At 36.1% G+C, this 27,028-nt stretch overlaps 3 protein-coding genes across 9 annotated transcripts in view; 1 reads left to right on the plus strand and 2 right to left on the minus strand.

Annotated features, from left to right (window-relative positions):
* The window catches only part of NLN (neurolysin), a 36,342-nt gene extending 36,077 nt beyond the window's left edge, over positions 1 to 265 (minus strand). For 2 of the 4 annotated variants that reach the window (XM_077171302.1, XM_077171301.1), the window contains exon 1: positions 133 to 219. Coding sequence is in view for 1 of the 4 variants with exons in the window: in XM_054652667.2 (XP_054508642.2) it covers positions 133 to 164 (32 nt within the window). In the remaining 3 variants the exon portion in view is untranslated. Of the gene's footprint in view, positions 1 to 132 lie in introns of all 4 variants that reach the window. The other 2 variants (XM_054652667.2, XM_054652668.2) reach the window with 2 other exon arrangements.
* SGTB (small glutamine rich tetratricopeptide repeat co-chaperone beta) lies at positions 148 to 25,504 on the plus strand. Its single transcript, XM_054652657.2, is given in 12 exon segments — positions 148 to 291; positions 293 to 488; positions 2,988 to 3,110; positions 8,181 to 8,284; positions 8,709 to 8,778; positions 12,446 to 12,545; positions 14,870 to 14,974; positions 17,950 to 18,088; positions 18,175 to 18,237; positions 20,265 to 20,302; positions 20,562 to 20,645; positions 22,106 to 25,504. Coding segments are annotated over 12 exon segments (1,263 nt in total). The 5' UTR covers positions 148 to 162; the 3' UTR covers positions 22,218 to 25,504.
* Positions 21,480 to 27,028, minus strand: part of TRAPPC13 (trafficking protein particle complex subunit 13) — a 28,871-nt gene continuing 23,322 nt past the window's right edge. For all 4 annotated transcript variants that reach the window (XM_054652661.2, XM_054652660.2, XM_054652659.2 and 1 more), the window contains one exon: positions 21,480 to 26,971. In XM_054652661.2, the coding sequence (XP_054508636.1) occupies positions 26,867 to 26,971 (105 nt within the window). In that variant the 3' untranslated portion in view covers positions 21,480 to 26,866. The remainder of the gene's footprint in view (positions 26,972 to 27,028) is intronic.

The raw sequence follows: 27,028 nt of genomic DNA on the forward strand, positions 1-27,028 counted from the left end.
CCCCCCCCCCCCCCGCCCGCCGCCCCCCCCCGCCCTCTCCCCCCCCCCTCCGCACCCACCCCCGCACCCCCCCGCACCGGCCACGGCTCCCGCCCCGGCCACCGCGGCCCCGCCACCTGCCCGCGCGCCTACCTGCGAGCCGCGCCCGCACACAGCGACAGCATGGGGGGCGGCGCGGGGGGCGGTGGCAGTGGAGAGGTAGGAGGAGTAACGAAGGAGGAGATAAGACCGGAGGAGGCAGGACGGGCTGCAGAGAAGAGGAGGAGGCAGGACAGGAGGAGGAAGAAGAAGAAGAAGAAGCAGCGGTTTTGCTCCTGTGCCCGCTGCCGCGCCGCACCGCACTCTCACCGCCCTCCCGCCGCCCGCGGGCGCAGTGCTCAGCGCCGCTCCGCCGCGGTCCTGCGCATCCGCTTCCGCCGCCTCCTCACGCCTCTGCGTCCCTGGTGTTTCGTAGCCAGAGGCAGCGCGGACTCGCCGCATCTCGCACGGTAAGGGCGATGCCCGTCCCTTCGGCGAGCGCAGCTCCTCGGAGGTGGGAAGGCTGGGAGCCGCGTCCGCGCAGCCCCCGGTCCGTGGAGCTCGGGGCCGGTGGGGCGGGTCGGGCCCCGGGCGGTGCGGCCGCGGTCCGTGCAGTGTCGGGAGGGGCCCGCGCCGCGGGTGGTGCAGAGTTGTCCTTGGGGCCCGAGAGAGCGGACCTGAGCCTGGGAGGGACCGGGAGGTGGGCGTGGGGAGGGAGCGTGGCCCGGCCGGTGGGACCCGCGCTGTCCCTCATGAGGGCGGATAGGGGACCCCAGCGCTCGCGTCTGTGCATTCCTGGCCGGTGGTCTTCCCGGCTTTCCCCGTCTCGACGCTAATTTGACTGGTGTGGGTTTGACCGCACACCTATTTGGTCGCGGGTTGTAGAGAAAATAAGGTAGGAAGAGCAGGTGCTGATCTTGCCATTCATTTAATGCTATATTTTAAACCTGCTTTGCTTGGAAAACTGGATAAGACTGTGCCCTTTTAAATCAAAATGGTTTAAGGAAAAATAACTTGAAAAGTTGTGACTAAAATTGTCCTCTGAGTTATATAACTCCTAGATGATGCTGAATGGAAATCAGACTGAGCCAGTAGTGTCACTAATCACAAGTATGCACTGAGGTCACCATGTTCCATTTCTTTGTCCAAAGTGACAATAAACTGCTCAGAGCACCATGTCACACCATAGAACACCTTTTGTGAAAGGATAACACCATGTCACACCATAGAACACCTTTTATGAAAGAATAATAGCGTGTCACACCATAGAACACCTTTTATGAAAGGATGACACCATGTCACACCATTGAACACCTTTTATGCAAGAATAATAGCGTGTGACACCATAGAACACCTTTTATGAAAGGATGACACCATGTCACACCATTGAACACCTTTTATGCAAGAATAATAGCGTGTGACACCATAGAACACCTTTTGTGAAAGGATAACACCATGTCACACCATAGAACACCTTTTATGAAAGAATAATAGCGTGTGACACCATAGAACACCTTTTATGAAAGAATAATAGCGTGTGACACCAGAGAACACCTTTTATGAAAGGATGACACCATGTCACACCATAGAACACCTTTTATGAAAGGATGACACCATGTCACACCATAGAACACCTTTTATTAAAGAATAATAGCGTGTGACACCAGAGAACACCTTTTATGAAAGGATAATAGCGTGTGACACCAGAGAACACCTTTTATGAAAGGATGACACCATGTCACACCATAGAACACCTTTTATGAAAGGATGACACCATGTCACACCATAGAACACCTTTTATGCAAGAATAATAGCGTGTCACACCATAGAACACCTTTTATGAAAGGATAATAGCGTGTGACACCAGAGAACACCTTTTATGAAAGGATAATAGCGTGTGACACCAGAGAACACCTTTTATGAAAGGATGACACCATGTCACACCATAGAACACCTTTTATGAAAGGATGACACCATGTCACACCATAGAACACCTTTTATGCAAGAATAATAGCGTGTCACACCATAGAACACCTTTTATTAAAGGATAATAGCGTTTGACACCAGAGAACACCTTTTATGAAAGGATAATAGCGTGACACCATAGAACACCTTTTATGAAAGGATGACACCATGTCACACCATAGAACACCTTTTATGAAAGGATAATAGCGTGTGACACCAGAGAACACCTTTTATGAAAGGATAATAGCGTGTGACACCAGAGAACACCTTTTATGAAAGGATGACACCATGTCACACCATAGAACACCTTTTATTAAAGGATAATAGTGTGTCACACTGGAGAACACCTTTTATGAAAGGATAACACCATGTCACATCAAAGAACACCTTTTATGAAAGAATAATAGCATGTGACACCAGAGAACACCTTTTATGAAAGGATAACACTGTGTCACACCATAGAACATCTTACACTGAAGGGATAATACTGTGCATGTCACACTGCAGAACTTCTTTTATCAAAGGATAACACCATATCAGACCATAGAATATCTTTTATCAAAGGGTAACACCAAGTCATATCATAAAACAACTTCTACTGGAGTGTGTTTCTTTATGTCATTACATTTATCACAGTGACTTTATTGGTTTTGACTTAAGCATATGGTCCTACTTGCAAGTATATATCTAAATAAAATGCAAACCATTAAAAAAAACCTATAAATGAAAAATAAGTTGCTAAGTTATTTTAGCCTTGGCGAACTTTTCTTCCAGGAATGAACTGGAGGAAATATGTGCTTTTCTGCTGATAGTTAGACTACATGATTGTAGCAGTTTTCCCTAACCCATGCAAATTCACCACGTTTTTCAACACATCGTGTTATTGGGCTTTCTGGTGAAGGATTGGGTTTTATGTATTGTGTGTACTTCTTACTGAGGTTACTAGGAGGTTGGAATACTGTAGGGATTAATTTTCCAAAATAAGAGATTCTGTTGTTTTTAAGACATAACAGAAAACAATTCCAACATGTCATCAGTCAAGCGCTTGGTTTATGCAGTCATCCATTTCTTGAGAGAACAGAGTCAGATGGATACTTTCACTCCAGATGAACAAGAAAGCTTGGAAGGTAAGCAACAAATGTACTTTCATGTGGTTTTTTTTATATATGTGTGTGTGTGTGTGTATGTATACAGTGCCTGCACAGATGTTAAATTCCTTTATGTATAATTACAAAAAAAATTTTGTTTTTTATGTATAAAAACCAAAAAATATATGCAAATGAGATTGTGATCCTAATGTTTCTGAGATTATTAATTGTAAGACATCTCTCATTTATAAAGTATTATAAAGCTACAAATGTGTAGTGCCTTAATTTGAGCAACAGGTACTTTACAGTTGCAGACGTCTTTCCCAATCTGAACAATTCTATGATTCTAAGTTAAGCAGTGCTATAATGCAGACAATGGTAATGACTTGTGTATGTGTACCACAAATTTCTGCTGCTTCTTTCTCTCTTTTATGTTTGCTTTCTTTCTTTATTTCATTTCTGTTAGTAGCTCTGCTGGTTACAGAGGAAGTAAAACAATTACTATATTGGTTTTGGTTTATGAGAAGAACTGTTTCCTACTTTCAAGGATTCTATGTTATTTATGAGGAAAAAGACATCCTAAGAAAATAAGATAAATGCTTTGCTTTTCTTTTTCACTTGAGTATTGGCTCCAAAGAGTATGTGGTAGTGAATATTTTCAGTAGGATGTAGCTTCTACTATACACCCAAGTTCATTTATCTGTAGACGTATTCTCTCTATATTTCTCTATTGACAGATGCTCATTAGGTCTTTGTAACCTTGTAGTATTTGATGTTCTCCTTCATACTGCTCTTATTCCTTTTCCCTAATTACTGGAGACTTCATGTCAGGTGGTATCAGAATGTGGAATTGAGAGAAGATTTAAGTCTTAATACTGCAGTAAGTTTTTCATAGCATCTTTTAAAAAGATCTCTCTACTGTTTCAAGCAGTCTTTGCTTGTGTCTGTCAGCCAGAGGAGGAATTTGGAGAGAGAAGTCTACGACCAGCAGTGCAGTTGATCACTGATTTCTGTGAAATCTTAGGCATGGAGAGACTTTGCTGAGGATGCAAAGCAAATCCTGCGTAAATTAAAAGATAAACCTGTAGTGTGCTTCTTTCTATTATCTCTTGGTTGTCCAGTGTACTTGTTCACTAAAGTAAACAAGAAAGAAAGCTTTGTGTCATTATATTCAAAGGATAGTCCCAAAGGAATAAAAGCCAAAAGATTTGGTTTTATGTCAGAATCTGGAGCATTTTGTACATTTGAAAAGCAGCAGCCATCAAAAAATTTGACCTGTGTCAGATTATGATGATGTTCATTTGATAAAAGAAAAAAATGTTTTTGGAAGTCATATATAATAGAAATGAAGAGATATACTTTTGCTTTTATAATGAAACTGGTAAAAATTGGGTAATGGTTGAAAATTTACCTGATAACATGTCTTAGAGCAGCCTTAGCCAATGTGTTTATGAAAGAATCAATTTTAAGATTCACTTTTCTAAATAAAAGATATTACAAAACCTCAGTTGTGCTTAAAAGCCAAGGCAAAAGTTACCATTTTAATATAGATCTGAAATCCTATTTTTAGATTTGTGCTCTGCCACAAGCATGGTACCATATGCTATGTGTTAGAGGATAAGAGGCAGGCATTCTGAAAAATAGACTCATTTTAGTTGTGCAAAATATCTTTAGTGCATGTACAGTAGCAATAGCCAAGTCTTACTCACTGAAGTATTTAATGTTACGTGGAGACATAAGGGATGAAGAGAATTGACTGATAATTTTTGTTGGTACCTTATGTACCTAGTTGGTGTCTGTGAAAAGACAAAACACTGTATGATTAAATGACTGTGCCAAGAAGTAATTCAAACAGTTCCCACTTTCCATAAAACAACAAAAAAAAAAGAGATAGAACATCACAAAAAAAAATTGAGCCTTTATAAAATACAAGTCTAGGATGTATTCATACTCAATGATAACCTGCATACTGCATGTTTGAATTCTACAGAAATGTCAATGAGAGTGTGAATTTCCTTTAGGAATTTTGTACTTGCTTGATGAATAAAAATGCCTTATTTTGAGAAAGCAGAATAATTGGAAGGTATACCAGAGAACTATATTCCCCTAGCATCTCCAGTAGTGATACAGATCCCCGGTGGTTAGTGCTCAACTCTTTTGTATGAACTAGAAACTTCCCTTCTTCCAAGTTATATTTTAGACTCTGTTTAAATTGCAGTTATTTCTCTTTCCTCTTTACCGGGTGGGGGTTTTTATCTCGTTCTCCCTTTCTTTTTTCTTTTCTATACTACCTATTTCTGTGGAATTAAAGCAAAAACTCTCTACAACATACCCACGGCGGTGATTTCCTTCTTACTTCTGTGATTGATGTACCACAACTATTTTCTGTAGGGCAGTGTTTCCAAAACAGGGAGGCAGTGGATGCATGTAATGCTTGACACGGGTAAGGTGATGTGTAAGATGAGGCAAGATGACAGCAAGTACTAATGGGGCCTTAGCAGCCCAAATAATGCTCATTATTCAGCCTGCAAGTTGGCTGTGATGCAGGCTGTGTTGGCCTTCATGTTGCTTGGTGATGCAGACTTGTATTTGGACAGCAGAAGTCCTGGAGCTCTGTGGCACTGGGTTCCAGCATAGCTCAGTGCTGGTATTGTCAGATAGTGGGTGTTTGTGTGAGCCCCAGCTGTTCAGCAGGGAAGTGGTTTGCCAGGTGGTCACTTCAAGCTTCAGCCACCTAGATGGATGATGGTAGAGCTAACTGGGAGAACAGATAACTTTGGCCTTGGATATCAGACAAAGGAAAAATCTCAGGTGAATAGCTCATGTGGTGCATCAAGTCTCTCCCTGATAATATCGAGCTTGTGGAATTTGACAGTGCCTCACTTGGATAAATGGAATATCAAGGTGCTGGCAGTCTGGCCTCCTGAAAAACTTCTTAGGCAAAAACCAGGTTTCCAGTCCTTTGACTTTACTGGAGTTGTGTTTTTGTATAGTGTTAAAACAGGGTAGTTACAGACCTTGTCACAATTTACTATATTTTCTGATTTGAAAATGTTTCTGTTTAGCAATGTTTCTTTCTATGTGGATTTCTGTTGTTGGCTTGCATTTAGCCAGTGGTTATTCTAACCTATTGATTCATCCTGTAAGAGGTCCTAATTTTATTATATCTATATCTATCACATATACTATAAGTGATAGATAGAAGGATTATAAATTCCATTTTCCACTTGAAGGAGAAATATGGGAATTTACAGCACCAACTAATTATTTGATGAAAATGCTGAGTAGTAATAATACTGTAGTGAGAGTAATTTTGTTTACACATAATGTGCACTGCTGCATTTTGTGAAACTCTTCTATATCATAGAGATTTGGTGTCATAGATTTAATGCTTTAAGAAAGATAAGGGATTGGGTTGTATTTTAAATTTATGCAAAATTACAAATGAGGAGAGGCATTAAAAAAAGGGAGTGCCTTTCAGTAAAAAAAACTGGCAGGGAAAATTAGTAAGAAACTATTGTAAGTGGCATCCTATTAAGCCATATAAGGAAAAATTATGTGTGTTTCACTGATTTTATAATCAGTCTCGTAATAAAAAGTACTATTAAAGGTTTATATATATTTCAAAATTCATAATCTGTGTTTACAAGAATTAAGTTTTTCACGTAGCAGGAGACAAATGAGCTTAACCTGAATCCCTCAGTGCTCTTACTGGGTGATTTAGGACCTGGTCAATTGACTTACAGATTATAGGACCAATTTGTATAATGCATATTTAGCAGTGTATTCAATTGTTACATGCTATCAACTTTAACTTTGTGTCATGCCATACTGTTTGTAAGAAATTTCTATTGTATAATTTTCTAAAAAAATTACATCTTCCAGGTTTTACTACCTGCTTTACAAATCTCTTCCCCCTCCCCTCCAACCCCTTCCTGCCGGCTTTGACATAGAAGATAAAAATTGGCCTTATAGTTTTTAATGTTCAGTAATTTTATTTTTCTAATTTTGGATCAGTGTTCAGTTTCATCATAATGCAAAACATAACTCAAATTATATTTATTATGTTAACATTGGATTGAGGGTAAGTTTAAATACTAAGAATCTGCTTTTACTGATACTTAATTTGAATTCAGATACTCAATTATCCCTAATATGTATTAAAACACCCATTTTTCTGTTGAAGCTAGGCTTTACAAAGACCCTTCTTTGTTCCTCCTCAGATTTCAGTCTAAAACATTTAGATGATATATGTTAATAAAAACACTGTACTAGGTTCTTAAGATTATAAGGAAAATAATTACATAATTTGCAATAGTTTAACAGTGTTTATGTACATATATATATGTATGTATATAGAGAGAATTGTGTATAATAATTGCCACTAATCTTCTTTTGTCTAAAACTATGAGCATATTTAAAACTTCAGCTAGGGATATGGCTCTACATTTTTAAGTTTTCATTTTTAGGTGAGTGTATTTACATTATTGCAGGCTAATACTTACACACAGAACATGTGAAAGGGTATTGCAGATATTTTTTTAATAGGACAAAGTTTTGTGATTAATGCAACATTTGATTAATAAAGTATCTTCAAATAAATATACTTTTCTCCAAAAAAAGATGAGACTAATAAGTATCTTGCCTTTATTCTGTACAGTAAAGATGAACCATTTTCTTGTAGCTGTCATGTAACACAAATATATGCCAGTTGTGTGCTTTGAGGTGGGGTGTGTTACACATGGACATTTCTAGTCGTGTTATGAGTTGTGGTGCTCTTCTTAAATCATTATATTTTACATTATATATATTATGTAGGATCTAGCTGGCCAAAAATATTTTTAAAAAAACTTTAAAAGAGTGAAAGAATTAAAATTAAACTTTAAATTGGTTTAAATATAACGACCAAACTATATGTGGATTGTGTATATCTTAGATCTTTTTCATTCTGTGGAGATCAGGTAGCCTCTCTTTATTTTTTTTATGTTCCAAGGAGCTACTTTTACTAGTTGAATAAGGAAGTGAGTCACAGCTTTATAAATAAATTAGTGAAATTATGCTTATATTGAGAAACTGGTGACCTATGTTATTAATTTTTTTTCCTATAAGTTGCAATTCAGTGTCTGGAGACTGTGTTTAAGATTACCCTGGGAGATACTCATCTTGCATCCTCACAGCATTTGATAGAAATGTTCACAAATTCTATTCAAAAGGTAAGAATTTAATTTAGACTCTAGTGTTACTCTTCTAGTATGTGCTAAGGTTTCATATTGTATATGAATACAACAATATTAAAGCTCTGTATAGGTCAAAATGATGTGAAAACTTAAGGAAAATATGAAAAAACCTACATTTCCATAAAAGCTAGGATAATGTGAATCTTTGGGGGCAGTGGGAGGAATTAATTTCAGCTAGACATGGAAAATTCCATTTAGAGAATTACTAAAGAGTGGATGCCTCATTCTCACTTGAAGTTTTTTATTCTTTATTTAAGCATTTTGCAATTCCCAGAGATAAATGCCTGATGTGCCTAAGGTTATTCATAGTTTGCAGATGTTTCTCACTTCTTTCTAAAAGTTTTTTATAAAATCAGGGCTTATATATTAAAGGAAAAAATCTTGTTTTTTTCCCATACAGAATGACATGCTGCCTCGCTCACGTTCTGTACCAGCAGGTGTTGTAAAGGCTGACCAACTGAAGGATGAAGGTTTGTAATAAAAACAGAAATAAATTTACTTATGTTCTTATTATATTTTTGCATTATTGTGGGTAGTGATAGTATAGCAGCTGGGTACCATAAACCCTACAAAAAACTTCAGCTTATAGATTCTCTGGTGACTGCTAAGCCCTAAGAGGGCTAGGTAATTTGTTCCATCCAGGAGCAAAGGAAATAATGTTTATTCTCTTCCTGGCTCTGGAGGTTGCTTAAAATCTATGGGATAACATATAGTTAGAAATATTCCTAGGTAGCAGAAACTTTAAAGAATGAACAGCTATTGTTTGGCTGTTTGTGCATGGAATTGTAATACAAGTTTCTTCTCTTATTGAAATGGGTATGTGATGTCAAACATTGGTTAAAAACTGACCCAACAGAAGCCAATGGAAAAGTTCTTTTGAACGTGCTAGGGTTAATATTTCACATATGTGAAATTATTTGTGTGCTTTATAAAAATTGCAGACAAGCCAGTTGTTTATTTTCCCTCTGGCAGCTCTTATTGCTCTTCTGTGAGGAAAACCAGCTGTAGCATAGAAGTCACTAATGCCACCCAAGAAGGCATCCATATTATTTCCCCTCAGAAAGAAGGGGAGAGAAATTATAAAAAGCATGTAGCACTGATAACTATTATGAATTATTATGGATTGATGCTTTATGAATCACATTGTTTATGACCTGTTAGATTTTCAGGTAGCTGAGTTTTATAGGAAAAACAAGTAAACTTCTAACTGCAAGGCAGATATAATCCTCTCAAAATTTCTGTAATAATGTGGAAGAAGTCCTATTGTTTTTCAAAATTAATTCCATGTCTCTCTTACCTTAAAACTGGCCATATGTAATCATAAATGCAGTTCACTACTGGCTCTGAAATAAGTTTTCCTAATTGTTGGAGTTGCTCATTAGCTTTTTAATTCTGAGAATGAGTGCTCAAACATGGTTAGGTCACAAGTGAAAATGTGTTAGTAAGTTGTAACCTACCTGCTGTGCATGCTGGCTTTTTGTTTTGCTGTTACTACCAATTCATGGGAAGTGAAGACTACCACTTGGTTTCAGTATGGTTATTGAACCGTAGGAATAGTCAGCACTTTGCAGGTGTGGGTGTTACAGCTCTTTTAAATCTGTGATTTCAGTCTTGCTATCTTTCAGTCCACAAGGGTCTGTGAAATAGACTGAGGAAATGAAATCAGTGTGTACTATGTATTAGTCTTTGTGTGGTTTTACCAAAGTAATTCACAGCTCTGCTGAAAAAAACTAGAAGGGTCTAAACTTGGTAACAAAGTACCGATTAGAGTGTCATCTGTCAGGGGCATTAGTAAGCAGTTTTGAACTGCTTGAAGTGCCTCTGGTAATTTCCCATAATAAAATTAAAACTTTGTGTCCTGCTTTCTCTGTTGTTTTGATCCTACGCATATTCACACACATATTATCTATCACTGCTATCGTGCTTTTCAGTTATGAGTATTTTCTAGCCTGAGTTAGGAAATAAATTAGATAACCTGGACAACTCTACTTGATGTATATCTTATATAATATTATAATTCTATAACTGTGATTTTTCTCATTTCTATCTGTATACCCTCAACAATGGGACGAACAACTTGCCTCACCTTTGTGGCCACCAGCCTGCTCCTCTGGTTTCAAACCAGCCCTAATCTTTGTAGATTTTCACTAATGAATGGCAAAACAAAATCAGGGAGCTAAATTTTCTTTCTTGGTAACCAGGAAGTAATATATACTCCAGACTACTTAATACTTGAATTTAGATGCCTAACCTTGTATATCATTTGACACTTCAGTTTAGTGTAAGATGTGTAAGAGCACAGATTATGTGCAGGTTTGTATAATGTAATGGTGGCCTGATTGTAAGATCTGTGTTTTATTACCACAGCATAATTATAACAATAGGTAGTATTTACAGTATAGAGGACACACATTCAGAAGTATAACCCTTTGTGTAATTTTTTTGTCCTAAGGATTTTGTATAACATTAAAATAGAAAAATACAGCTGCTTTTCCTTATCTCAGCAGAATTAGTAGATCTAGCTATTTTTCTGTTTTCCTGTATCAAGGTTGCAGCTGGAGAGAGAGATAACAAGAAGGGTATGCACTGATACTATCTCCAACTTAGCCTTGTACGCTGGGTCATATTCAGACCAGTATCAGAAATTCTAATGCTGATAGACATTGATGGCATTTTTGTTTTAAAGGAGCACTAACTGCTGCAATCTTTCTGAGTGCAGCTGACTTGCAAGGTTTTTTGTCTGAAAACATAATTTAGTGTACAGGTCTTTACCTCAGAACAAAGGAAAGCTGCATAAACAGTGGACCTCTAGAAACAAGAAAGATGTTACATTCTGCATGTATTTTGAAGGTATACACGCAAGTACAGTTTGTTTGAATTCTCACTGGAAGGGACCGCTTACTATAATTACAGTCTAATATAGCAATATTGGAGGATGTGATTTTGTACTACTTTGATGATACTTTGTTACTTAAATCTGGTTTTGTTCACAAAGCTCTTTGTGTTCACGAATAAATGCAAGTACAGTTGCTTCAGTTAGTGCAAGCACTGAGGACTTGCTCCATAGTCTTGCTTTCTCTCAGAGATAAACTGTTGCACTGACTGAACTTTTCTAGCCTTTGCTTACGCAGTTACCTACATCAGTAGTAACTTATTGACCTATCCCTTGACTTGTTTATTTTAGGAGAAGGTTTAAATATTTGGCTGAAATACAAGAAGTCAGTGGAATCTATATTTTTCCTGACCATTTCTTGACATTTCTAGGAAATCAAGGCTTCTGTAGGATCTAGCTGGCCAAAAATTGATTGTAGCAAAACCACAGACAACTTAGGGCACTGAACTAGGGTTTTTTACTGCTGTATCATCAGGAAAGAGAGAAACTACCAGGATTGCCTTGTGTTGGGGACAAAAGAATGTGTAATGTGTCTTTTGCTTTGAAAGACCTTAGTCCAGAATTTTCTGTCCATAAAGAAGTTACATAAATGTTTCTGGGTTTTTTTCCATTGGACTTAAAATACATGAAATGTGAAACTTTGCTACAAAGTAGAAGTTCTAAGCTCCCTTGGTGAGAAACTTTACTTCTGAATCCTTTTGGATTGCTTACACTATACATAATTTTCATTATCTTAATGAGTTAATTATTTAGTGTCACAAAAATGGGGCTTATGTCCTTAGTTTTACTTTAGTTTGATTTTTTTGGTGGTGTTACTTAGATACTTACTAGCAAGTTGTTGGGACATATAAGAAAATGAGATTAAAAAATTAACATAGCATATTGGGCTTGCAAAGATAGTTTACTAGAGAGGAAACTGCAATTACAATTACACTTCTCAGTGAAGTGATCTTTCCTTAACAGCAGAAACTAGCTGGAAAGTCTGAAATACCAAAATGAAAAGAGGAAGGTTTCTGTGTTGTACTGCAATGTACATAGTAAACTTCACAGACATAGTAGATGTTTTTATTTGCATTATTCTGTGACTTTTCTGTTTAAAAGTATGTATCTCAAAAAAGTGCAGTCATAACTCACTTCTGTAGATGCTAAAATGTAGCTGCTCTGTTTCTTTCATACAGAGCTGTCTCATCTGACTACATACTGTCTCATCTAATTACTTAAGAGCTTTTTATAATTCATTTCAGGTAATAATCATATGAAGGAAGAAAATTATGGTGCTGCAGTGGATTGTTACACTAGGGCTATAGAACTGGATCCAAACAATGCAGTCTATTACTGCAACAGGTAAACCCAACATGATACACACCTTTCATTCATGGACTTTGTTAACATTACTGTAAAAATAAATTGTGAAGGAGGTCAAAGGCTAGAAACCCCTATTTAGAAATCTACTGCTGGATTTGTAAAATTAGGGTAAAAATGGGCTCATTCAGCATGTCTGTATCAGTTAAAATGGGCTTTAAAATTACCTACAACTCTTCAGATAACGTATTGTGTGTGTCAGGTTGTCTATATTAAATCATAATGTAGGTTGTGCTTTCTAGCCTGCTGAGAGTAGTAAAAGCCTTTTTCTCTAGTGTTCTAGTGATTCAGCTGCTCTCTCTGTCTCCTTGAGTACTAGCTACCACTGGCAAAAAAAAAATCATCAATGCAGGAATACCATTTTGGAGATTTCAAGCATTTTGTAAATAGTATTTTCATGTGCGACCTGTTGAAAAATAACAATGCTGCTGTTACAGTTTTCTTATCTAATCTGTTCTTTACCGTCATGAATGAAGAAGACATAGTGATTTGGCAGCAGGTAAGCTTGGAAGGGCATGGTAACCCAGTCACAGCTGTCTGCTCTTGCGGAACACTGCTTGGAAGAGCAGCCAAAGAGCAAAGGCAGCCCTGACTTTAGGCCCTACTGGAATGAGCCCACCTCTAGAGTGCCTCCACTATTAATTTAAGGACATAGGATATCTTAACTTAAGTGCTGTAAATCTGGCCTTGTGGCACTGTACCCACTGGATTGTGCTATTTTTGAAGCTCTGCATCCATTGCTCCAGAGTTTAGTTTGTGATAAATAGAAATGAGAGATTCAGTGTTTAAAGGCAAGTTTAAAGAGAAAGGAAATTATGCAGTTTGCTAACATTTTACATATTTAGGATGGCAGTTCAAAAGTGTAAATCATCTACATTCCTTGTGAAAACTGATCACATGAGTCACTTTATGTACAAAATAGAAATATCAGACCAGATTCAAAAGCTTCCTGAAATCACTGGAAGTTTCCTCAGTACAGGCTTAAATGTCACAGTTTTAATTAGCAAGAGCAGAAATAATTTTTGTGTTGCATCATCACGTACCACATTTGTGAGAACCAAAATGAATTTCAATGTCAGTCAGTACAGTATTGTATGTAATGATTTAAAAGAAAACAGGAGTTGTTTGGAGTTTTGTGGATGATAAAAGTATTTCAGTAAGTATATACCTTATTCTTAAGCTTGTTAGGGAGTCATGGGGACATGCTGCATTCAGTGGGATTGCTTTTTATCCACAGCAGTGCAAAAAAGAGTGGACTGATATGCCCTCAAAATTTTAACTGGCCATGTAAATCTTCTTGTGAACATGGAAAAATGTTTTCTGTTCAAACACATGTGAGAACAAGCATTGCCCCCAGCTTTTATATATAAATCTTCACTGGCCTCTGTGGAGTTGCACTACTGCTTAACAGCCCAAAAGCAGATAAGTAGTCCCATTCAGAAGACATTTTAATCGAAGTCAGAAAAACCCAAGCAATTTGGAGCTAATCACAGGACAAAGGATTCTTAATAACAAATTGATATTCTTTATGCAATGAAAATATTTTAATTTTTACTATAATTTTTTAACCAAGGAAAAATAAATGAGAGTGGTTTGTAACCTTTTAAACTGGTGAAGTCTTGATTATTAGTGTGTTTCATTTTAATTGTGTCACATTAATTTCATTTAATGTGTCCTTTTTAATTTGATCAAGTCTTTAATCTTATTGTATTAATACCTGCAACATTTAATATTTCTCCAATATAGAGATGTAACTGTAATTTAGTAATGCAGAGGTTATTGAGATGAATTATAAAATCCTGAGTAGGGAAAAATCACAGTATTCCTTTGAATGGCGGTCAAACTATACTTCTGGAAAATGCCAATTACATAAAATATTTCTCCTTAACAGTGATTTTATATAAACTACTACTTGACAGTTTCACTTCTTGTAATAGGTTTTATGATTTATTCTGTGCGTAGTCATATCCTAGATCTTAGACAGTTCCGTAGAATTATTTGTCCTTTGTGTCCTCAGAGGTGAGTACATGTTCTCCAAAACCATAGTCCAGCAATGCACTTAGGCACATACTTAACTCATAACATTTGCTTGTCCTACTTCATTAAAGAAAGTTAAGCATAGCCAAAATAGCGAATGAAAAGTCAGATTAAATAAGTCAGAAATGTGTGAATATCTAGGCTTGGGCTTTGGTTGTTTTGTGTTGGGTTTCTTTGGTTTGGTTTGGTTTTGGTTTTTTGGGTGTTTTTTGGTTGGTTGGTTGGGTTTTTTTTGACAAAGCTTCATTTCCTTACCATCTTTCTCTTAGGGCTGCTGCTCTAAGTAAGCTCAACAACTTCAGGGAAGCAATAAAGGACTGTGAGAGTGCCATAGCAATAGATCCAAAGTACAGCAAAGCATATGGAAGAATGGGGTAAGCTAATAGAAATCTGAGTAAAAACTGAAGACCCACGTGTACATTACCATAGATTTTCTGAAATATGTGGAGACACTTACAGAATTCACTGTAATTCACTTACAGAGCATTGTTGTTGTTTAAGTATAACAATTTTCTGAAGGTGACCCTATCAGAATGTCAGCTCTTTTTCTATGTGGTTGATAGCAGTATTTTCATCAGATTTCATCAGTTTGCAGTTTTTATCTTTCAATTTCTCAGCTTGCTGGATTTAGTTTAGGAAGTAATGATAGTTTTGTCCTACCTCCTAACTAGTTAAAAGGAATCAAAATTCTACTGTTGGTACACTGAATCTGTTAATGATGCTGTTAGAGAACAGCGTTGGGGCTTCACACTAGCAGGATTTTTCTTTTCAATAGTTCTTTGGAAGAAGATATTTTAGCAAGAATAAGCTATGTCTCTTTGGCAGATTTTCTCAGCAATGTCTGAGAGATTAGCTGCATAGCCTCTTGAGGGTGGTTTTAAGTCTTAACTGAAAACAATGTCAGGAATGCTCTAACAGGCTGTTGGTTTGAGTGAAGAGCCATTCTTCCAAGATGTCTAGCTTTGCATTTTCAATAATCAAGCACATTGTAGTAGTGGACTTAATGCTGCATTATGTCTTTTGAGGTTATATTTATACCAGTAAATTAAAAAATGCTTGGGATTGTTTGTTGAGTCAGTTGGCCCAAAATGGCTTATGTCCGTGTTAATAAAATTTACTGTGCAGTATGGAGTGGCCACATTCAAACAACCTATTGCTAAACTGCATTGGTCTGTATTAAATTTTGAACCATGCCCTGAAATTGTCTATGATAATTCTTGTTGGCTTGGGACAAAACCATGCAGGGGACATTTATTTTAAGATAAAATATGGTGGAATTCTATTACTAAAAAACTTTCCATAATACAGGTGATTTTACTAATACTAACCTAGACTACGGAGCTTTTGAAATGATGAATTGATTTCAAAATTTTAGGTTGAATTGGTTTTGTTTTATTACCTCTCCTCAGATTGTTTCTTCGTATAGCACCATCCAAGCTCCCTTGATTTCACTGATACAGAGAGATGCTACAGGCTGATTTAACTGGAGATTATTTTAGAGTTTTGGGTGTAAGACCAGTGTTTCTTTGATACACACTGAAAGTGGGACCATCCTCAGACAATCAAGCTTCTCTTTATTTTATTGTCTGGTTGTTTTAATAGAGGACATATTTTGAGCTACAAGCCATTGCTTAACCCAGCAGATGAGTAAACATTTGGCATAGGCTGATTGAGGAAACTGTGCTTGTTTAGTAATAAGTGAAAATCCCACCCCCATGGCCCCAGTGTAGAAAACACCTTCTCAACAAAGTCCTTATGAAAAAGATGTGCTCTCTGATGGCATTATGGAGACATATCAGTTTTTCTCAGAATCTTACAGAAATTCTTTATATGTCACAGAAAGATGCAGAAATGCCACAAATATTCAGAGATGGGAGACATTTTAAAGTGGGAATGTCAGTTAAAGGTGGTATTTCCAGCCTGATCCTGAAAGACCACTTGTCTGGGTAGGAGGCGTGAGGAAAGAAATTGTCTGCTGTTCTGACTTGTACTATGCTCCAAGAAACTTTCTCTGTTAAATACTTTTTCTATAAGAAGCACTATTGCATCACAGAAATAATGAATTGCATTTCTTGTCTGGGCAGAAACTATTTTAGCAAGTTAATGGGCCAAAAGGGAGAAACTGTGTTTTATGGGGGTAAATGAGTTAAGAGAGACAAAACTAATACTGTGTGAATTCCTCCAGGAGCTATATGGGAAATTCCTGGAGTTTTATACTCTTACTGAGAGCCATGACAATCACGGATATATCTAAAACACTGAACTTGTTTGCATGAGATGAAAGACCAAGGTCTGTTAGTGGGCATAAGCATAGGCTTATCAAACCAGGCTGTGTAGTTCAGCATCAGAAGGTGAACTGAAGTACTAAATATCTGAATGTGGGTTACACAAATCTTCTACAAAATGTGGAAAAGATCAAATTAGGTTTTTGGTCAGTATAAATTGAAAATACAGTGGCAGATAGAATTGAAACTGCAGCCAGATGGACTTCTGGAATAGTAGTTCAAAGAAAGATGATATTTTAAGCATAGTGGCTAACCAAATTTGAAGTAAAATACCGCTTAAAAGTAGTAAGTCTATCCTGTGCTCTCATTAGCTGCTGGAGCAGAGTCTTTTTCAAAACATTAAATAAGGTTTCCTACAGCATTTTACATATATTACTACTATGCTGTATAACTTATTTGTCAAGATGTTGAAGTACAAGATCCAAAAGGAGAACCTTTACATTGATCCTGAGACAAAAATGCTGAAACTTGTAGGTCCAGTATTTTAAGATAATGAAAATGTTAATAATAAAAATAATTTTATATAAACATATAAAGACAACAATATAATCATGAAACATCTTCTCTATTCAAATATTTAATACAGTAATTGCTATATTAAAAGTATGGGGTTTTAATATATATAAAAATAAACAAAGCATTTGTAGGTCTAGTTTCTTAACATTGCATAACTCATATAAAGAGTATCTTTGCCCTACCTACCCATGTAAGTTTCTAAATAATCTCTTAGGTCAAAAGAACTGGAAAAAAAACCCTTGGAGCTTATGCAAAAAGGCACAGATGCCAGATACAGCTTCTGGTCTTAAAGTGACTAAGTCACTTGATGATACCAAAGAGTTTTTAATGAAACTTGCATATATATGAAACAGACAACGCAAAATGTGTTCTTGAGAGATCCCCTTCTCTAAAAAAAAAGTGTTAACACTAAGCAGTAGTACCTGTGTTAATTAAATGGTCAAGCTAAAAATCACTTGTGAGATACTATTTTACTTAGAACAGAAAATATATCATTAGCTTTTGATGATCATTTATGTTCTAACCAGAATGTCTTCATTTCATACTAGGTTGGCTCTGAGCTCTGTGAATAAATATGAAGAAGCAGTTATCAGTTATCAAAAAGCACTGGCTCTTGATCCAGAGAATGACTCTTACAAGTCAAATTTGAAAATAGCAGAACAGAAACTAAGAGATGTGTCCAGTCCTGTAAGTTTACTCTGTATCTATTTATTTACAATAGTTTAAACTGGGATTTTGTAGGAAACTTAGCTTCAATTGCAATTTGTTTGTAGACTGGAACTGGACTGAGTTTTGACATGGCAAGTTTGATAAACAATCCTGCCTTCATTAGTATGGTGAGTATATCTCAAGGTTTGCATTATCCCGTTTTAAAAACTGAACTTTTAAGAACAACTGTTGTTCAATAATACAAGCAATTTTAATCAGTATTATTATAGCAATGGTTTTATTACACTAAATTTAAACTTTTCTACATCATTTTACACACAAAACAAGGAGTGAAGCGAGTATCTCCAATAAAGCCTGTCTTATTTCCAGTTGATTCTATTACTTATAGAAAAAAACACATATAGGTTAGCTATGCTGTTTTTATGTATGCTATGCCTGAAAGCTCTTGTCAACAACATGATAAAAATTTCTTCAATTCTCCACGGAACAGTTAACAATGATACAATGACTAAAGTAACTCTCGTTTGGGAGAACTATCCAAGAGACCTTTCTCTTCTTACTCTTTCAAATTATCCCTAGTAACCTTAAGACTTTAAAAAATGAATATAAATAGCATATACTGCATTCTTCTTACGTTCAGTACAATAACAAATTGTGTACTTCTCCCTCAGAGTTGTCTTTTTTTCCATATAGCTTTCTTAACAAAACAGAATTAATTAACTCTCTGGAATGGAATTTTGAGAAAAATAAATGAAGAAAACTCCACAAAAAACAACCCCCAAACTTACTTCCTCTAAGAAAACAGCTAAAACTTTACAAGCACTCTGGTAGCTTCAATGGAACAGCACATTTCAGCCAGTGCTTTTGTGTGGAAGTGCACTGCATTCAAAAGAGATCCATATATCTGGTTTGGTAACATGGTCCAAATAATAGAGACAGTAGGCAAGGAAAGAGGGAGCAAGTTCTCTGATGGCGTTCATGATTAAATAGCACTGCATCTATGTGTACTACTTCACTAGCCACATGATGTACTTAAAACAACCTCTGTCTGTTTGAAATCAATGATGTATGGAGCTGGCTTTGGGGAAAGGATCTTTTACATTGTTTCCAGAAGATGTCTGGTGAACTAGATAGGACACAGAGCATTTATTTAGGAATGAATGAGTTATTTTCCCAAGGTGTAGTTACTTGGATTTTTTTTGTTAAGGTGAAAAAATTGCCTCACTCTCTGACCTTGAGAAAATTGGTATTAGCCTCAGTTTTTGGCTTCTAAACTAGATAAGGCTTATTACTGATGGAAGAAACTAACCCTATATTGAGCTTAGAATTGACCTGCATGTGACATTTTATCCATTTTATATCTAACTATTAACTAGAGAAAAAAGTTTTACTTTTGAGTTATCTATATATATTGATATATTGATCAATAAAATGAATATTGGATATATCTGATTTTTGTAATATCTTTAATAGGACAGTTAAGAAGCACATACTGTGTTTTGTCTACTGGTGGTGCATTCATACAGACACTGATTTCTGTAGGAATAACATTACTAACATGGAAAAATCACTTTTTTTCTATAGTATCAGTCCACAGACACCCTTACACTATGGTAAAAGCAGTATAATTTTAGAGGTATCTAATGAATGAGAAATTTAAATAGCCTCATGCTTACTACAAAATAAGAAGATACACAGTTACCAGAGAAGACATATGTTACCACAAAACCATACTAAAAAGTAAGTCCACACTCCAATTTGGTCTGAAATATTTTGTGGCCATAATCTTAACTGTTAAGGCCTGGTACTAATAGTAGTTACAAAATTAATTTATCCAGGCTGAGAAGCAACAAAATACAGACTTTTGTCCAAAAAGTCCAGTTGAAAACATTTGTCCTTGCAATTCTTCAATGTTTCATTTGTTTGTTTAGTTTTCTGGGGCTGGGTTATGTTAAATGGCTTGTCATATTTTTCATGTCTGAATCTATAACCACTATTTTTTCTTTAACACATAACAAATTGTATCAGCTTCATCCATGAAATATGTTGCTGTAGTGATTTTTTTTTACTCTGCATGTAAACTTAATTTTGTAATAAAACAGAACAGAGCATGTGCGTTTCTTCTGCATGATTTTCTCAGTGATAGCCAAGTAGTAAATGTTTTATAATTTCAGCTGTATGTTGTCTATTCTAGGCAGCAAGCCTAATGCAAAATCCTCAAATTCAACAACTGTAAGTATTAAATTGGGTTATCATTAAAACAAATGTCTTAAGATGTTTGAATTAATAAAAGATGCATAGTACTTACAGCTATATTTTTGAAATGTAGATATATTATTGAAAACGTAATTTTATTTTGCTTACTGTAAAAGTGTAGCTTCTTCTCCTTGCAACTTAGTTCCTCTTAGCAATTCAAAAAATAAGTGGGGCTTATTGCTTACAGTAAAGGTCCCTGCACAACCCAATGCAAACACTGTGCTAACTGTTCCAGGATGTCAGGGATGATGTCAAATGCCATTGGTGGCCCTGCTGCTGGGGTTGGTGGCCTTTCGGATTTGTCCAGCCTGATCCACGCGTAAGTAAGAACTGCATGGTTTTAACTGTCACATTTGTAGCAGGGTAACTGTGCAACATCTATTTAAAAAGGAGCAGGGTCAAGGGAATTATACTGTGGTCTGTTCCCACTATTTGTTATTAAAACCAGGAACTGTAAGATTTATTTTCCAGGACTGCATGTTTGCTCCATACATTGCCATCAACTGGAATCACTGAACTGCTGTGTGCTCAGCTTCACTTTCTGGTTCTCATACTCTCATATTTAGTAAGTGGCATTTTCTAATGCCACTTACTAAATTCCTTTAAATCTTTTAAGTATTCCTACTTGTGCTTTTAAATTGTGTGGATAACTACCTAATATCTCAGATACCATTTAGGAAAGCTACAGATTTACTTAGCACAAGTCAAACCAATTTCTGCTCTGGCATCCCTTCATTTAGATGAGGAATGTTTCAGGAAACTCAGGATAATGAAGAATACTTTACAAAACCCAGGACACAAGGTTTTTATACTATAATGATGATATCCATCTGGAAGGGTCTGCAAAAAAACATGCCATTTGCTTATATCCCAAGATCTCTAATAGGGCATACAATTTTACTTTATTTCAGCATTCTAGCCAATTCCAAACTATTTTTAAGTTTCACCTCTTCAGGGCAAAAGTAATTTATGATTTACATCACACATAGAAATGTCTTGCTGCAAAAATTTAGGGCTATTTTCATAAAAACTGCGGACTATGCAGACATCTATAAAAATGTGTCTTTCCTTCAACCTGCAGTGTAGTTTGAAGGAGTCTTGATAGTTTGCTACTTGCACAAAATGCAGAAGTAATAGAGACGACAAGCTAGGCTTTCTGTGAAATCATATTTTTTACTTATTATTTTTTTATTAGTAAACAAGTGTTATGCTTCTCTTATACATGGAATAGTCTCTTCTATTAATTTAATTCTTAAGCTACAACTGTTATAGATATATCTGTTATTACTTCAGTCATGAAAGATACAAAAATTTGATAGTATGCTTGCTTTCAATTAATGACATTGTGTTCACAAGTACAAGTCAGCAGCTGCATACTGTATTTCTGGAACCATTAACATAAGGTTGCATGCCAACTCTAAGAGTTGTTACTTTAAACAGTTAAAGTGGATCCTGTCAAAAAGAAGGTAATAAATCACTGTAGCAGATGTGTTATTTTACCATAAAAGGCAATACATTTTGTAAGGTGATACTTTTCTCCTCCATGTGATCAAGTAGAAGTAATAGTACTAAAGAATGAAAATAAATTTATGACAATGATCCTGTTTGGGGACACTTCAACCAGATAAATTCATAAGACTGCAAATACCTTAAACTGGAAATCAAGGTATCTTTAATCTTAATTTTAATGTAATGCACCTTTCAGCTGTATTGTGATATCCTGTTTTCTTACAAATGCTGCTTTCACTTGCTGAGCTCACTTAAAACTGTTCAACACAGGGGGCAGCAGTTTGCACAGCAGATACAGCAGCAGAATCCTGAGCTCATAGAGCAACTGAGAAATCATATCCGGAGCCGATATTTGAGTGGCAGCACTGAAGAACATTCCTGACTTCAACAAGTCATATGAATTGGAATGATGTATAACCCCAAAACGCATACCATAGTTAGTAGCAAAAGCACCATTGTAACTCTTCTGCTTGAATAGAAGACAGAAAATTCTTTGTGTGTGTTTGCAAACAAGAATAAATCTGATAAACAGATCTCTTGCGCATAACTTGGGACATAGTGTTTATGTATAGTTACTCCTCTGAAAATCAATACACTGAATAGGTGGTTTATCAAAATCCCCAAGTCCAAGTCATTTCAGTATGTGCATCAGATTGACCTCCGGGGCTGCTGAGTGGGGAGGAGTTTTGTAGGGCACTGATCTTGCCTAATAGCTACTTCTAAAATGATAGTGTAAAAGACGTGTTAGTCATATGCTGAGAATCACGATGGCTGTACTCCTTTAAACAGTATTGAAATACTGAAATACTGATACAATAGACCCATCTGATGTGCCCTTTTATAATGAGCATTAAGTAGTGTTGATATAGAGAGTACTTAAAATTCATGCTTGAGAAGTCTGTTTCCTTAATCCTGTGGAGGGGGTTTCATGAGTAACAGGAAATACATTTCAACTTTTCATTGGGCAGAAGAGAGGGAGGTGACTGCATATGAAGGAGTAGCACACTTTGTGGAGAAAGAGAAGACAATATTTCTGGGCAGGATAATGCACAGAAATCAAAATGGAACTTTGCTTGGGAAAGGAAAGAAAAGTTGTAGCGTTTTCTACTGCCATGTACCCTCATCATGATGGTAGCCCTGGAGGTCACAATTATGGCACTATGTTCCTAGGCATGGCAAGCTGTATTACATTCCGTATGTATGCAGTATTTAATAAAAACTTAAAATTCTTAACTGTAATGAGCTAAAACTGAGCCTGTGACTGTACAAATAACTAGTACTGAAAATTTTAAAAAAGAACTGCCTTAGAAAGATTTTTTTCTATTCTTGTGTGATAAATCACTGGCTTAAACAATTGGGGATTTTTTTTAATTACACATACCTATCTAAAATGATGGCTATATAGTCAAGTTAAAGATTTTTCAACTCTATAGTATTTGTTTCTTGCTCAGTTAATATTACTCTTGCAAGACTGCTGCTCTTCTGTATGTCTAGTATATTAACTTTTTTTACTCTGTTTACTGTTCACACTGCTTTGTGATACAAAGTACACTTGTTCTTAGCCCAGGGACCTTCTCAACACACGTTCCTCTTCCTATATTTAAACTAATTTGAGGAGCCTGCTTTGAATTTTTAGGCAAAGTGATCTCTCACAGCCAGTTATGCTGGAGGAATAACAACAGACTCCCAAATGGAGAAATACACAGAAAGTCCTCAACCTTAGACTTTATATCCAATTGATCTTGTGCTCATAAAAGAGCTCCTCCAGCAGAAGCAAATGCAAAATCTGGGGGTAAGTAATAAACTTGATTCTAACAAATTGTCATTGTACATCTATGGTATGAATCTTACCCTAGTAAACCAGAGAGAAAAATGCTGATCCAAGGAGAAATGAAAGGAATTGGAGAAAACACAAATCTAGGATATCCATATTACCATCTGTTGAATAAAGAGGTAAAGCTTAATACATAAACAATCTTAAGACATTTCATACTTTATTGAATAGCTTGCCTATGTACAGCATTAAAATGCTTTTGAAAATTCTCTCTTTAAGTTGGTGTAGCTGTTTTCTCCAGGTTGTAGAGATACTTAAGCTTTACATTACGTACATTTTCAAGTAACACCTTCTGACTCAACATCTGATGACAAGAAAGAGAATCCCTAAAGCAATCTTTTGTCAGAGGTAGCTCAGATCCTGAATATTATTCATTCAAGGAAACTTACTTAAGTTCAATTACATTGAGTAGGACAGGAATACTGTTTAGAAGGAAGTTTTATGGAGGCTCTGGGTGGGCTAAAAAAAGTGTACAGGTATTACTTGGAATACTGTGTTGTGTCAAGAGAGAAGCGTTTTTACCTAGTATGTTAAACTTCACAGTTGCTTTTAATTCTCTTTCATATCTTCAACTGCCCAAAGAGTGTTTCACTAACTTTGATAGGGGGAATATAAAATCCATGGTGGAGTGGGCAGCTCTGCCAATATCTCTGTAGAAACTCAAATTATTCTCACTTTGCAAGAGCAATCCTCATGCTGTTACTTTTCTGCTTTGAAATAGTGTCAAGAATGTCATGAGAGTTCCTTAAGAACTACAAAGTATGTTAAGATCCAAAGAGGGCAGAAGAAATTGTGTACTTTTACTGTTAAGTACAAGTTCCATAGCTTATTGGATTTATGGGAGAACAATCCCCAAGGTTAAATGGAATGAAGCATTGGTTAGTTACCTGAAAACTACTCTTGAAGTCATCTTCATGGAGTTGTAACTTTCACTTCACATGCTATAATATTGTTGTGTTTAGGTTTTACTTCAGATAATACCAGAGTATATATTAAAATGTTAACAGCATTAGCTAAGCCTTCAGGAATGTGCTACAACTGACTGGCACAATACTTTACTAGTAAACACTCTCTGTTTGTTATGTATTAACAGAAAGGGCTTTATAGCCTAAACAAAAAACAGTGAAACCAGTAACAGGAGCTGTCATTACATGCTTTTCCACTGAAACCATGAACAGAAAGATCATTTATGCTAAAATCTGCTTTTCTTTGAATTGCCTAGACTGTTTCAGTATGTACCATGTCTTAATCACAGGGTGTGGAAGGAAGCTTTTCCCGTGTAGTAACTGCACTGTATCTTGTGCTTAAATTTTTCATCCTGCTAGATAAAGTGGTAAACCACAATCCCTGTAAATATTGCTTTAATTTAAGATCAATTGCAGTTTGTCATTCAACTAAGCAAATCCGCATTTATACCTAATTGGTTTTGTATCATTACTGTTCCATCAGTGTAGAAGTACAATAATTTGTTAGAGAAGAAAGTATTTTGCAATCAGTTGTGAACTCCTGTAACCTGCTTGCATGGGAGCATATTCTTCTAACTATGATCATAAAGACATTTAATGAAATATTCAGCTTAGAAATTGTTTCAGTTGCACTCTTGGTTTTGTAACAAGTGCAAAGTGAAATCACTCATGCATACTGAGATAGTACTAGCTCTGTAACTTTGAGTAGATTGTTTTATGGCAACAGAAAGTCATACTGGCATAATGCAACTTGTCTACTATTTCTGTATCTCTCCTACCTCTTACTGCCATATGGTTACATCTTCTTCAGTTTGTGTAGTTTAACTCAAAGATATATTATGAATAAAGTTATATACCTTTTTGTGTGTATAGTTGTGGTTTTCTGGTTTTTTTATGCATCTCAAGTAACAGGTAAATTGCATTCTTTATATACCTGTTCATGTTGGTTGGATTTTATCACATAGGCAGGATACATTTCTAATTTATTCTTTCCTGTATGGACTTAGTCCCTCAATATACAAAGCTGGTCCTCAATTTATCCAATATTTTAACACTGAATACTACTGTTAAGATTTTATACATGGGAAGCCTTAAGTAAAAGAGTGTCACAACTAACTATAAAGTTGCTAAGTGCCAACATGGTAGCTGAGAAATACAAGCTGCTGATTAAACTCTTTAACACTAGTCCTCCTAGTGTTAAACTAGGAAAGACAGTCACCATTTTATCTGCTAAATGACTACCTCTGGGTAACCACAGATATCTCAGTCAAAAATATTTCCAGTTTTTGTCAAAACAAAGTTAGGGAAAAGGATATTATAGTGCTTGACCAGGCCCAAAACTTCTTCCTGTATATGCTTTAGAGAACTTGATCTAAGAGAGCAATGCAGGGTGGTTTTTTCTTTTTTTTTTTTTTCTTTTTTTTGTGAAAATTTATTTAATTGCCTCTGGGATGGAAAGAATAATTGTCACCACCTTATTTTAACAATAAAAAATACCTGAGTTCTACTATTTTAGTTATCAGTTCCCTACTAATTGGAAGATAACATGCCTGTTGACAGCATGTCTTGTATTGGAGGGATGCACAACTCTGCTCATGACAGCAGATAATTGGGACAGATTTGCTGTATTGCTTCCTCTTCAAAGAGTGAGCCACAACCAACACAGTCTTAGGCTTATACTCCAATTCCTAGCTCCAAGTGCCTCTAACAGTGCCAGCTGCATTCTCTCATCTCATGCCTTTATCAGGTTTTATCTCCTATGGCTATACATGTACCATGCAGACACATTGCCATGCCAGATACCCCATATTATTTTTATTTGGATTCCAGGAACTTGTCTGTAAAAGGTCAATTCTTTTGAACTGAAGTAGGCTCGTCAGAGCCATGATTTTAAAAGGGTTTAAATACTTTAAAAAAATTAAGAAAAATAAGCACAAAATCCTAGTCTTTTTATCAATCTCATCCCCCCGTCCTGAGATGATGTAAATGCAATATAATTTGCTAGAACTACACTTTTTTCAAAGGTTTTATTTTTAGTACATAAAATGCATATGCATGTTTTAAAAGATTTGAAAACATTGAAGAAATGCTCAGAGAAATTAAATAATCATTATCACATTTACAGCTATATAGGGATTTGATTTTGTTCGTACTCATTTTAGAACAGTTGACTGCAAAAACATCAAGAAGTTGGTCAAAAAAACCCCAGTAAAATTACAGATCTTTTTTCCCTCAGCTTTGCTTGATTTCTGAAGAAACTACACAGACTTGTGCAATATCATCATACTCGTATGTTCTCTTCAAAAATGTGTCTGTAAGTCTTAGGCCAGAGACACTCTAGAAGGGGAAAATATTTATAAGAGTTATTAGAAAGAACTGTTAATATTATAAACC

The sequence above is a fragment of the Agelaius phoeniceus genome, chromosome Z, assembly GCF_051311805.1.
Source record: "Agelaius phoeniceus isolate bAgePho1 chromosome Z, bAgePho1.hap1, whole genome shotgun sequence".
NCBI lineage: Eukaryota > Metazoa > Chordata > Aves > Passeriformes > Icteridae > Agelaius > Agelaius phoeniceus.